The sequence below is a fragment of the Barbus barbus genome (assembly GCF_936440315.1).
Source record: "Barbus barbus genome assembly, chromosome: 10".
Lineage (NCBI taxonomy): Eukaryota > Metazoa > Chordata > Actinopteri > Cypriniformes > Cyprinidae > Barbus > Barbus barbus.
In genome coordinates, this window is record NC_136738.1 from 3,121,522 (window position 1) to 3,134,674 (window position 13,153).

At 37.7% G+C, this 13,153-nt stretch overlaps 1 protein-coding gene across 2 annotated transcripts in view; it reads right to left on the reverse strand.

Moving 5' to 3' along the window:
• Positions 1-321: 321 nt before the first annotated feature.
• LOC306876106 (fibronectin-like) overlaps positions 322-13,153 on the reverse strand; it is a 34,908-nt gene continuing 22,076 nt past the window's right edge. The window contains exons 34-56 of one of the 2 annotated variants that reach the window (XM_079427030.1): positions 12,772-12,963; positions 12,578-12,667; positions 12,231-12,497; positions 12,021-12,137; positions 11,069-11,233; positions 10,756-10,911; positions 10,529-10,642; positions 9,576-9,845; positions 8,739-8,926; positions 8,240-8,327; positions 7,962-8,141; positions 7,742-7,831; positions 7,476-7,664; positions 7,292-7,381; positions 6,287-6,475; positions 6,102-6,191; positions 4,868-5,322; positions 3,793-3,931; positions 3,543-3,710; positions 3,023-3,148; positions 2,828-2,934; positions 2,607-2,723; positions 322-1,803 (exon numbers count right to left, since the gene is read on the reverse strand). In XM_079427030.1, the coding sequence (XP_079283156.1) occupies positions 1,735-1,803; positions 2,607-2,723; positions 2,828-2,934; positions 3,023-3,148; positions 3,543-3,710; positions 3,793-3,931; positions 4,868-5,322; positions 6,102-6,191; positions 6,287-6,475; positions 7,292-7,381; positions 7,476-7,664; positions 7,742-7,831; positions 7,962-8,141; positions 8,240-8,327; positions 8,739-8,926; positions 9,576-9,845; positions 10,529-10,642; positions 10,756-10,911; positions 11,069-11,233; positions 12,021-12,137; positions 12,231-12,497; positions 12,578-12,667; positions 12,772-12,963 (3,656 nt within the window). In that variant the 3' untranslated portion in view covers positions 322-1,734. The remainder of the gene's footprint in view (positions 1,804-2,606; positions 2,724-2,827; positions 2,935-3,022; positions 3,149-3,542; positions 3,711-3,792; positions 3,932-4,867; positions 5,323-6,101; positions 6,192-6,286; positions 6,476-7,291; positions 7,382-7,475; positions 7,665-7,741; positions 7,832-7,961; positions 8,142-8,239; positions 8,328-8,738; positions 8,927-9,575; positions 9,846-10,528; positions 10,643-10,755; positions 10,912-11,068; positions 11,234-12,020; positions 12,138-12,230; positions 12,498-12,577; positions 12,668-12,771; positions 12,964-13,153) is intronic. The other variant, XM_079427031.1, reaches the window with a different exon arrangement.

Genomic DNA, 13,153 nt, shown 5'->3' on the forward strand with positions numbered 1-13,153 from the left:
TATAACCAATCACACACACGACTGAATACCTCTTGTCAGAAACCAAGTGCAAATGTGTGTATGAATCTGTAAGATATTCATTTCACAGTGTAAACAGCTTCAGTGATTTTAATGGGAGTTTTTGAGAGTGCTTGAACTCTAGACTGTCAGTGAAAATGTTCTTTGCTCTCTTTCTGTACAATTAAAGTGTTATAAGTAGCCTAACTTACAATGTTAAATTCACATTAAATATAAAGTCAGTCGTATTAAAATATGTTATGGCATGACACCCATATTTAATAGATTACATTGTTAGTGTTGGATTACAAATTTATAAAATGATAAATCTAGGTTCCAATGTAATAGTATAACTATTTATATAACTATATATAAACTGAAACAGTGTGTTTTACATTTTGAGGTAAAGATGATGACATTCTAAGATGAAGTCAGGCAGCCCAGGTGTCTGAGACATTAACCTTTTGTCTTTAGGCACTTCCTGACCATTTGGGTGATACTGTCAGGCTGATTGGATTAGCATTTATACAGTTGAATAGTTATGCTGATTGAATTAGGACTGGTAACACTCTAGAGTCTGGGGCGGGTTCCTAAACCTGTATACTTCATTTACATGCTTTGTTCCGAGTGTATCCACCTCTATGTAAATCCCTCCCCCTTGAAATGTATATAAACTACAATGTATACTGTTTGAGTCAGACTTGGATGACTACAGCGACTACTGCGAGTTCTCAATAAAGAGTAACTTATCCCAAAGTCTCCTGGTCTCTGCTTTGACGAAGGAAAAAGTTTCCAACATTAGGTTACTTTGACCATCGCCCACTAGATCAACTAACAATCTATAAAGGTGAGTTAATGTGTTTGGGAATGTTTCGAATAAAAAGGAAAAGATAAATAAGTGCTGTTGTGGCTGCTGTGTCACATGACATTAAAACCACAAGAAAACAACAACAACAGCACATCAGCTGAATGCTGCTTTACTTCCATGGAAGCTTCTGACAAATAGGCTTTAAAATCACAAACATTGTAAAAAAAAAAGTTTTATTAAAAAGTATTTTTGTCCACAGTAGTTAAGACTTTGGCACCTAAAACACAAACATAAAAACAGTATACACCCATAATCTGCATTCCATCAAAACACATACTTAAAAGGGATAAATAAAAGAAAGAAAAAAAAAAAAGTTCACTTCTTCATTAACACAGTGCTTTCCTTCGTCTCCTGACAGACACAAAGGCCACAGATCAACCAACCAATCAGATTCGGGAGGGGTGAATATTACATCATACAAAAAGGATGCCTACAAGGCACAAAGGTTTTCATTGTGAGACAGTGCTTATATTAGAAAAGAACACCAATAAACGTTTTGATCACTGGCAAAAATACACAAATTCACAAAATCATAAAAAAAACAAAAACAATCAGACAATAATACTGAAAAACACAAAGGCAAGATGTGTTGATTCTCTGCTGATGTTCCACTGAGTTTCCAGAGGATGTGGAAATGATGTCAACAGCCAAGCTTCAACTCAGTGGAATCTGTGTGTAGAGGGAGACTGGCTGCTGACTCGACCAATCAGAAGAGTGAGAAGTTTTGTCTCGGGCGTGACATCACAGGTGGAAGCAGCAGGACAGTTTGCAGTGTGAGTGAAGATAAGGACAGAGGGGCACTGAGGGAGCTAGATACAGTCTCTGGGGGCCATGTCCTGTCCATTACTGGGCAAAATTGCTAAACACATTTATTCTAGAGGGCTCTGAGCATCTGCTAAGAGGTCTGGTCTCAGGCACTCGATTGGACACTGAATGTTCTGTAGGGAGAAAATAAAAATGTGTTTGTTTTCTAGCAAAATCTGAAACATTTCCAGATACTGAAAGTTAATATAGAATTAAAAGTCCCCCTATCAACTTTATTAAATACATGAAATGCTATCTTTTGAATTTTCTATTGTAAAGGCCTGTTCACACCAAGGATGATAACTATAAAAGATAACAATAAAGATATAGCTCTAAAAATTGTTCTCAATATTATAGAATAGAAGAGTCCACACCAGAACTATAACGATAAAGGCATAGAGAAACCATATCGTAGGAATTACTTTCTAGCTGATGAAAAAAAAATGTACACACACCCAATCAGAATCAATCCTACTATAATGAGCATGAGAATTTTAAACAGACGATATCGTTCGCTGATGTGGACGCTAATATCATTATCTTTATAGTTATCGTTCTTGGTGTGAACGGGACTTAAGAATACAGAAATGTATCTTGAGCAGCAAATCAGCGTATTAGAATGATTTCTGAAGGATCATGTGACACTGAAGACTGGAGGAATGATGCTGAAAATCCAGCTTTGACATCACATGAATAAATTATATTTTAAAATATATTCAAATAAAAACAGTTATTATAAAAAGAAATAAATATTTCACACTATTACGGTTTTACTGTGTTTTTATTTTAAAAAAAATAATGCAGCCTTGGTTTATTTTGAAAACATTAAAAATCTTACCGATCACTATAATTATACTCAAATCTGACCTTCATCAGAGATTTATCTTCTGTTCTTTGTTTTCAAAGCCTTTGTCTGTCACATCTATAAAAGACTCACCAGTTTGCGAAGGGCGTTCTCTCTGTAGCGGTCGTAAGCGTCAGAGCGCACTGGAGGCTGAATGAGGTCTGCGTCAACTTCAGCACCAGGACGACGACAGTTCTCACAGCGCCAGCCCTGGAGAGACAGCAGGGGTTTAATCATGGGAATATAGGTGATGTAGAAACACGTTAATGTGTAAATACACTGAAATAAAGAGAAGACATAAAACCTAGTGTTACCTGTTGTCCTCCATAGCAAGTACATGTGCATATTGCTCCGAGATACTCCTTCTGCCACTGGTTTCCCACCTGGTAGAGCTTCCCATCATCATAACAGGTGGATTCATCTACAGCAGACAATGAACGTCAATCAACCAACCATTAAATGTTAAAAGCTGCTTAGACTCAACCGTTGAAAAACTTTGCTTTGCTTACGGGGTTCACACTTGAACTCTCCTTTCCCGTTGCCCAGACAGGCGCAGCTCATCATGTGACCGTTCTCAGCACGACGGTCCCACTTCTCGCCAATTCGGTAGTTGTGGCCATTATCATGGCACCACTCTGTAGATTCAAATATGCGTGTTGGTTAACCATCAAAAGTGTCTAGAGAAATACATTTGAGAGTTTCCAGTGAATTCATCCTTCACACACATTCATACAGTGGTTATTGCACATAATAAGCTGGTCCCAGAGTTTAATATCATCTGATTAAAGGCTGACAATACAAATCTGAGACCTGAGTCACCTCGTCTCTGGCTGCCATGTTTGATGACCTCTACAAACATGTCAGGAAAAGCTAGCATGGGCAACAGTATGGAGTTGGAACTCCACATATGTGGAGATTCTTCACTAAGAATCACAAAAACTATGAAACGCATTTGTAATTGCCAAACGGTCAGCCATGCTAGCGTGAGGTGTGGTGTTTAGCGTGTAGCGGCACCGCTCATTCACTCACTGGATGAATCACATCTGAAATGACCACTGCCGAGGCCAAGGCACTTGCACCAGAGTTTAAAGCCCGTCTCGGACATGCGCTCCCACTCCGCGCCCACCTCATGGTAGGTGGCGGTGAATGTGTCGTAGCACGCATCCCTGCCTGTGGGAATCACTCCAGTCCCTGGAACTAAAGCATATGAGGAGTCAGCAACGAGCATGTAAACTTCTGAAATGTGGTTACAAAGTTGTTTGGTTTAGGGATGATTTACCACTGTTTCTGACAGTCACAACTTCTTCCAGGACTTTCTGTTTCTGGTCTCCGTTGACAGATTCCACAAGAACATTATAGGAGGCACCAGAGGTGAGACCGATCAGTGTAGCGCTAGTGGACGTACCGGGCAGACGCATCTGAAGGGGAGAGAGTGCATTAATTAATAATCACGATTTGAACAGAATCACTGTTACGGCGATTCACTGAACGAGCTGTATAACACACTGGTAGTACCATACTACAAAAAAAAATTTTTTTATTTACTTTCTAATCACAATAAATACAGCACAGTAATATATTACATTCTCTTGATTTAGAGGCTTGCCTCAGCAAATATTGATATACATTAATGAATATGTAAAAGGGATCAGTAATTTTTAAAAATATTTTTATTCAGCAAGGATGCAATAAAATGATCAAAAGTGACAGTAAACATTTATAATGCTACAAAAAAAATTATATTTCAAATAAAAGCGGTTCTTTTGAACTTCCAATTCATCAAACATAAAAAAAATGCACTATGGTTTCCAAAGAATTATTAAGCAGTTGACTGAAAACATTGCTAATAATAATATTAATAAATATGTCTTGAGTACCAGATCAGCATATTAAGATTACATTTTAAAATATATTAAAGAAAACATGCATTTTGATTTGTAATAATGTCACAATATTACTGTTTTTACTGTATTTTTGATTAAATAAATAGAGTAAGAGACTTTCAAAATCATTAAAATCTTTTATCATGCCTAAACTTTTAAATGGTAGTGTATATAAATAATTGAATTGTTATTTTATAATAAATTATTTATTAAATTACTAAAGGTGAATGCATTTAATTATGTACCCTGAAATGCTCATATGCAAACTGCTCAAATCAACTTTTTAATGTTTTTCAGTAATTCTGTCGATTCAGTTAATGTCTGCCACAATAATGTACGGTGGTGTTTTAAATTTTCTTGATTCAGGGACTTGATCAGTAAATATTGATATATGCAATTAACTGTGAATAATTAGATTTTTTTTAATTGCAGCACAGCACTAATATTTCCAATATCACATTGTTTACTCACCTGGAAGCTCTTGTCATTGATCTCTGTAATGGGACTGCATGACACCACGTACTCTGAGGTGTGCGGCACAGGCTGCCAAATGATTGTGGTCTGGGTCTGAGCTTCCTGGGGCAGGTTTGTCTCATTGTAAAGGCCACTGAAGGGGAAGCCAGGTTCTGGTCCCTCGCTCACCTGCACCACTGGCACTCTCTGGCCATCTGCTCCTGGCAGGGGGATGTAGACCAGGGGCTCACGGTGGCTTGGGGGATGAGGCTGCTGGCCATTATCGCCCAGGTTGTAGCTCTGATATTCAGTATAGATATGTCGGCCCTGCTGCCCCAGTGTGTTGTGTCTGTTTGGCCCCAGCATATGCACGTGGTTGTCGAAGTGGTCGCTGTCTTCTGGCACATCCAGGATGTCATGGCGGGGCCGGCTGGGGTCGGGAAGCTGGGGGGTCAGCTGGAGAATTTCCAGTTCTAGCAGGATAATTGTGTTGGGGCAAGCGAATGAGTAATGCAGTAGCATATTTTGCCAGCAGAGGGCAATGTAAAGCACAATTCATTCATTGTGCTTTGATTATATCAGCTATGTCTTCCTTTTGAATTAAAGTGATTCAAAAAGGAGCAACAGCACATATCATGTAATATTATATAATGCATATCACCAGCCTTGCTATGTATTAATAACTTCATAAAATATCATCATAAAATGTATTGTAATAGCAGTTTTAGTGCAAATAGTACCACCAAACTAATTAAAATATGCATTTCAACATGTAGATGTGGAAGTACACTACAGTTCCAAAGTTTGGGGGTAAAAAGAAACTCACACTTTTATTTAGCAAGGACACATTAATCAAAAGTGTCACTAAATGTATAATGTTACAAAAGATTTCAAACAATAGTTGTTCTTTTGATTACTCTATTTATCAAAAAATCCTGAACAAACTATCACTTTTTCAATATTTATAATAAGAAGTGTTTCTCGATCAGAAAATCAGCATATTAGAATGATTTCTGAAGGATCATTGGAGCAATGACTGCTGAAAAAATAACTTGAGATACAAATCAGTTATTTTAAATCGTAAATTTCACAATATTCCCATTTCTAATGTATTTTTGATCAAATGAAAGCAGCCTTGGTGAGTCTTAGAGACTTATTTAACAAAAAAGTAAGAAAAAACCCCCAAAAAAAAACTCTGACCCCAAACTTTTAAACTGGATTGTAAGAGAAAGCTTAACAAAGGTGTACTTACGAGTTTCTGCCTTTCCAATCAGCGGAATGCTTCTCTGAGCATTATTTAATGCCACAATCTTGATAATGTACTCAGTGCCCGGTTTCAAACCTACATGTATAGACCACAAAATGTTAATAAAAAACTATCAGCATAAATGAGGAGAAACAAAATTATGAAAGCTATAAACTGAGAAAGAGCAGTACCAGAGATGGAAGCGAAGGTCCTGCCAGCCTGAGGTTGAGGGGTCAGCTCTTTAGGAATATCTCCAGCCTCTTCATAGGTCACATAGTATCCAGTGATAGTGCTTCGTGGAGGCTCCCAGGTGAAGGAGATCAAAGTAGGAGTCAGAGAGGTGAAATGGAGGTTTGTGGGTGGGCTGATAACTGGTTTCGCTGGGAAAAATAAATTTTATATTTCTTAAATAATTATATTACATTATATTATACCTGTAGTAGCTGTAAGCTGGGGGGCCAGCTGGAGAATTTCCAGTTCTAGCAGGATAATTGTGTTGGGGCAAGCGAATGAGTAATGCAGTAGCATATTTTGCCAGCAGAGGGCAATGTAAAGCACAATTCATTCATTGTGCTTTGATTATATCAGCTATGTCTTCCTTTTGAATTAAAGTGATTCAAAAAGGAGCAACAGCACATATCATGTAATATTATATAATGCATATCACAACCCTTGCTATATATTAATAGCTTCATAAAATATCATCATCAAATGTATTGTAATAGCAGTTTTAGTGCAAATAGTAGGCTACCACCAAACTTATTAAAATATGCATTTCAACATGTAGATGTGGAAGTACACTACAGTTCCAAAGTTTGGGGGTAAAAAGAAACTCGCACTTTTATTTAGCAAGGACACATTATCAAATGTGTCACTAAATGTATAATGTTACAAAAGATTTCAAACATTAGTTGTACTTTTGAATACTCTATTTATCAAAAAAATCCTGAACAAACTATCACTTTTTCAATATTTATAATAAGAAGTGTTTCTTGAGCAGAAAATCAGCATATTAGAATGATTTCTGAAGGATCATTGGAGCAACGACTGCTGAAAATTCAACTTTGTATCACAGGAATAAAATATATTCTAAAATAAACTCAAAAAAGTAATAAAAAAAATAAAACATTTAAAATTTACTGACCCCAAACTTTTAAACTGGATTGTAAGAGAAAGCTTAACAAATGTGTACTTACGAGTTTCTGCCTTTCCAATCAGCGGAATGCTTCTCTGAGCATTATTTAATGCCACAATCTTGATAATGTACTCAGTGCCCGGTTTCAAACCTACATTTATAGACACAAAATGTTAATAAAAAACTATCAGCATAAATGAGGAGAAACAAAATTATGAAAGCTATAAACTGAGAAAGAGCAGTACCAGAGATGGAAGCGAAGGTCCTGCCAGCCTGAGGTCGAGGGGTCAACTCTTTAGGAATGTCTCCAGCCTCTTCATAGGTCACATAGTATCCAGTGATAGTGCTTCGTGGAGGCTCCCAGGTGAAGGAGATCAAAGTAGGAGTCAGAGAGGTGAAATGGAGGTTTGTGGGTGGGCTGATAACTGGCTTCGCTGAAATAAAAAAAATAAAAATTAAAAATTAAATAATTATATTATATCATATTATATGATATTATATTATACCATACCTGTAGTAGCTGTAAGTGTGTAAGGCTCACTACGTGAGCTTCCATTCAGAGTATAGATATTGATTTTATAAGTGGTTCCTGGCTCCAGACCTATAGAATGCAGAATCATATGATCACATAAATCTCAGTTTTCAAAACAAATATTTACCCGCCTTATGCTACAGCCTGTAAAACAAGTTATATATTATATATATTGTTAGATAGTTATGCTGTTTTGTACCAGTAATGGTGTAGGTGCGTGAATCGGGCTCAATGGTTCTCTGGATAGGGTTATGGCTGCCCATGGTGGGTGTGGCCTCTACCAGGAAGCCAGAGATGGCCTCAGTCTTAGAGCGCCAGGTGAGAGTGATGGAGGAGTCCTTCACATTTGATATACGGACACGTCGAGGTGGACTGATGTCTGGGAAAATGAGATCTAGATTGAGTTTTGGCCAGCACACAGTAAATTGATGGAGACTGCGGGTCTGATTCAGTGATGTTTTAGGGAAGGTGGCTTACTGTCAGCTGTTGTGATTTCTCCTTTGACACGACGGCTGGTGAGAGAATTCTTCACACCGTAAACCTCCACTTCATAATCAGTGCCAGGCTATAAACACACACATACAGAGGGAAAAAAATAAAAATGAAGCAAAGCCTTGAAAATGTGCTTTACAAAACACCATATAATTTTCTGAAAAAATCTGGCACAGGCTTTAATCTTTGATCTACCCACTGACCAAAATGACAAGGTCATACAATGTGAGGTTTGCCTAATGGAGATTAGCATTGCTCTCTGACTACCAGTAACCCACAACCACAGCTAAAATCAAGAAAGAAATGCCTCAAAACCTGAGGAACAGCTGTTTCAATAGAGATTTTTCTACGAAACCCCTCAGTGCTACTTTAAGCACTTTTTGGCATGAAGAGCATGGGAGTATTTTGTTCTACATTACGTCTAATATCAGGAAGGTTAAAGTTTTGAGAGCATTAACTTCTGCAGTATGAGATGGTTATTCACCATGAGTCCAGTGGCGTGGAACTCAGTCGACTCAGGGGAGATGTTGTCCTCTTTAGTGGGTCCATTCTTGCTCTTGGGGGTGATGGCCACACGGTAACCTGTCAGCCTGACGTCAGAAGAAGACCAGGAGACAGTGAAGGATGTTGGACCCACCTGGGAGAAGTGCAGACTTGTGGGCCCAGGAATAGCTACATGGAGAGAAGAGAACATCGAAGAAACATTAAGTATATTACCAGATTTGAACCTTTTCTAAAGTACAAGACACTCACTACCACAATACTGCAATGTTGTAAAGGATATTGTTGCTGGTGTCAAAATACAGTAAACACAGTAATATTGTGTATATAGTAGTACAGAAATATTGTGAAATGTTGGAATTCAAAATAACTTTTCCATTTGAATATATTTTAAAATATAATTTATTTCTGTGATGGCAGATGAAGGTAAATTTTCAACATCATTACTGCAGTCTTTAGTGTCATTCAGATAAGCTGTTTTGGTGCTCAAGAAATATTTCTTATTATCAATGTTGAAAACAGTTGGGCTGCTTAATTTGTGGAAGCTGTGATACTTTTAAAGAATTTTTTTGAACATTGCTTGGAAAGATAAAAGCACATCTCGCTTTACTTTAACGATTTTAGGTTTAATTCAATTAAGAATTTATGCATCAAAGTTTTATAGTGAGGACTGAGTAAATAAGCAGCATAAATTAAAATTGTGTAATAATACAATTATTCAAAATATTATTACACATTTAAATAATCATTATAGTTAGAAAAACTGAATTTTGATAGACCTGATCTTAAATAGTAGAAGAGTAGCTGTCCAAAGTAATACCTGTTGTCTGAGTGCCCACCAGTGGAGTGCTGGGGGTCCGGTCATGCAGTGCGATGACTTTAACAGTGTATTCTGTGCCCGGTCTGAGGCCATGCAGCACTGCAGACTCATCATCCCCCTGTGGGGCAGGGAACAGCTCTCTCTCTCCCTCCTCTGTACTATAGTACAGCACTCTGTAAGAGGAGACCACCCCATCAGGACTCTCCCAGGAGATGCGCATGGAGGTTGAGTCCACATCAGTGAAGGACAAGTCTTTGGGTTTGTCCACCGCTAGAAAAATAAATATTTGAAATTGTGAATTTCAATCGAACCTAATGTCATTACATCAGCAATATTGTATAATATTTACAAATTGATGAATGAAGAAAAGAAGTGAACTTAACTGCATTGAATGTACACTTGCACTGCAGTACTCCTTAAAACTTAAAGGTATATTTAAAAGAAAAACTGTATTTGCAAAAAATTTTTTTTTAAATAAATGGCCACTTAAGTGTACTTAATTTGTATGATTTTCTTGACACATTTAAAATGTGCACTTCGTAATATCAAATAAAAAAAGTGTTTACTACATTTTAAAGCATTGTTTTAATACGCTTGATGTGCTCACATTAAAACACATGTAAAGTACTTGATTATAATTTTAGCTGTAGTGTTTGATATTACATTTAAAATTAATATTAAGCAGATAAAAAAAAACTAATATCTAATGTTCAGCTAACTGCATTTAATATAAAATAAAACTATAATATACTTTCATTTAATTGCATTTAATATGCAAAAATGTCTGAAAACATTATATTCAGTTTGCACTTAAAGTACATTTTTTATGTAATATGTACTCCTTTTAAAAATATGCTAAAGTGTACTTCTGTTTCACAAGGGATCCAGTCACTTTTACATACTATATATGACACTGTGAAGCAAAAAATATTTTTCTTAATTTGTACACCTACTTGTGACTACAGTTTCAACCAGAGGGGGGCTCTCTCCATCCTGTCCCAAAGCATACACACTGACGGTGTACTCCGCTGTCGGCATCAGGCCAGAGAACGTCATTTCAGTCTGGTCTGCAGTTACATGTCAAAAACACACCTATTTATCTCTCACTCTGACAGCATTACCTCCTTCATATGAAGTGCAGGCATAACACAATATCTTTATTGAGAATGATAAGCATTACCTGGAGCAACCACTTCAGAGAAAGTAAGTCCTTGTCCATTTAGTGGAGTTCCTGTGACACGATATCCTGAGATGGGACCCACTGCTGGGCTCCAGCGTACAGTAATAGTGTTGTCCTTCACATCAGTCACCTCCATCTCTGATGGAGACTCTATATCTATGTTTAAAGAAACAAAGCCCATTATTTATACCTTTTTGCACTCAACTGAGTGTCATACTGTAATTTTACACTGTCTTGTCTTCCTAAATCCTTAAAACATCTGTCAAATCAGTGAATAAAGATCTGACAGACATTCTCAGATGCATCGGTTTACCTGTTCTGTGTATAACATGGATGGGGGTGCTGGACGCAGGGCTGTCCCCTCTGCCGGTCACAGCATAAACAGTGATAGTGTAATCAGTGCCTGGACGGAGGCCTTCAATAGTGGCCGTAGACTGGGAGCCGGGGACATTAAATTCCTGAGGAGCGTCAAAACCTCCTGGATGCGAAAAATCAGAACAATTTGGTAAATGTCAAACAAACTATAGTTAAAGGACATCAATTCACACAAAGACAAATAAATATTCTGTAAAAAAAAGAATAAATGGTGCAATAAGCATTTAAAATCTGTTCAGACTGACAATCATTTGTATTTCATCAGTGTAACAATTGTTCTAATCCCTTTTCCATTGCACTTCAAATAAAGCTGGCCCACCAACAAGATTTGCACTTTTGGTGACTTGACCAGAAATTATACATAATATTAATTTAAAATGTAAAATGCATTAATTGTAAATGTATTTGACACATAATTACATTAAATATTGTGAATACATGTAAGGTGTACGTGCATGGATCAAGTTTATATATATATATATATATATATATATATATATATATATATATATATATATATATATATATATATGCGAGTATGTATGTGTCTGCATGCATCGAGTTTATATGTATGTGCGTGTGTTGTTGTGGGTGTATATGCGAGTGTCTATAGGTGTATGAATGCATCACGTTTATATGTATATGCAAGTTATTCACAAGTGTATATGCATTCGTTACTAACATAATATGTATTGGTATGGATTTCATATTAGTGTGCACGTGTATTTCATATATATATTTTGAACATCCAATAGTATACATGTATATGCGAGTAATTTATAGGTGTATATGCACGTGTTTTATGTATGTATTGATAAGTGAAGTCTGATTTAAATCCTACGTGGCGCCTCATATATAAACACTATTTCAATATGATCCAAATCACCCACCTGACTCTCCGTGTGTGATCCTGTAGTACCTCACAGTGACAGAGGGGGCGTCCCAGCGAACGGTGATGCTGGTTGGCGTTGAGGAGATGACTTCCAGGTCAGTGGGGGCATCAGAGACTAACAGGGAAACAGTGATGAGAGACAATTATTACTAATAAGATCTAAAGTGAGCTGCAATGAGAAGTCAAAAATCAGAATGTAGCAGCATACTGGTCGACTGAGTTCCAGTTAGAGGCAGACTCTCGTGGGATCCGCTGACAGTGTAGACGCGGATACTGTATTCGGTCTCCGGGGTCAGGCCTGTGAGGGTGAAATGGCTCCTCGATGGGGGCAGCCTCTCCTCTTTAGCACGTCCCCCACTGGTCATTTGGTAGCGGATACGGTATCCTGAGATAATGGCCTGAGGAGCCTGCCAGCGTACGGTGAAGGAGTTGGTGCCAACATCAGAGAACTGCAGGCCGACAGGTGCATCGAGGACTGTGAAGTAAAACGGATGAATGACTTAGCCAACCAATGAAACAGAACTATTATTACACAGTTTTAGCCAACGAACTCACCTGTTCTCTGAGTGCCAATGGCAGGAGAGCTCTCTCTTTCTTCATAGACGCAAATCACGCTCACCAGGTACTCGGTGTTGGGCACAAGATCTAAAACCACACAGGGAGTCTCTTTACTAATGACTATTCACTATGGACACTAAAGACAGAACTGTGCAAACAAATAAGGGTCAATTCTTTCATAAATCACGTACGGCGAAGAACGACGTAGTTTGTGTTTCCATCTATAGTGCGCTCAATGGTGTCATCGTCGTCGTCGACTGGATGATAGCGGATGATGTAGCGCTCAATATCAGAGGATTTGGGCACCTGAGGGGCTTTCCAGGTCACCAGCATAGTGTCTGCGGTCACTTCTCCAAATGATAGGCCAGATGGAGCAGGGACAGCTAAAAGAGACAGGAAGGAAGGCCATGATTTTTCATTTCCAGTCAAAAGCTGCCGTTTCATGACATTTTTTGATGTTAGCAACACACACATAGGAAAAATATTTTTGTGTAAAAGATGACAGTTTTATCAGGGTCACATTTTGGAGGGCTCTTAAACAGTGTTAGTTTAGTATTATTTATATACTATTAC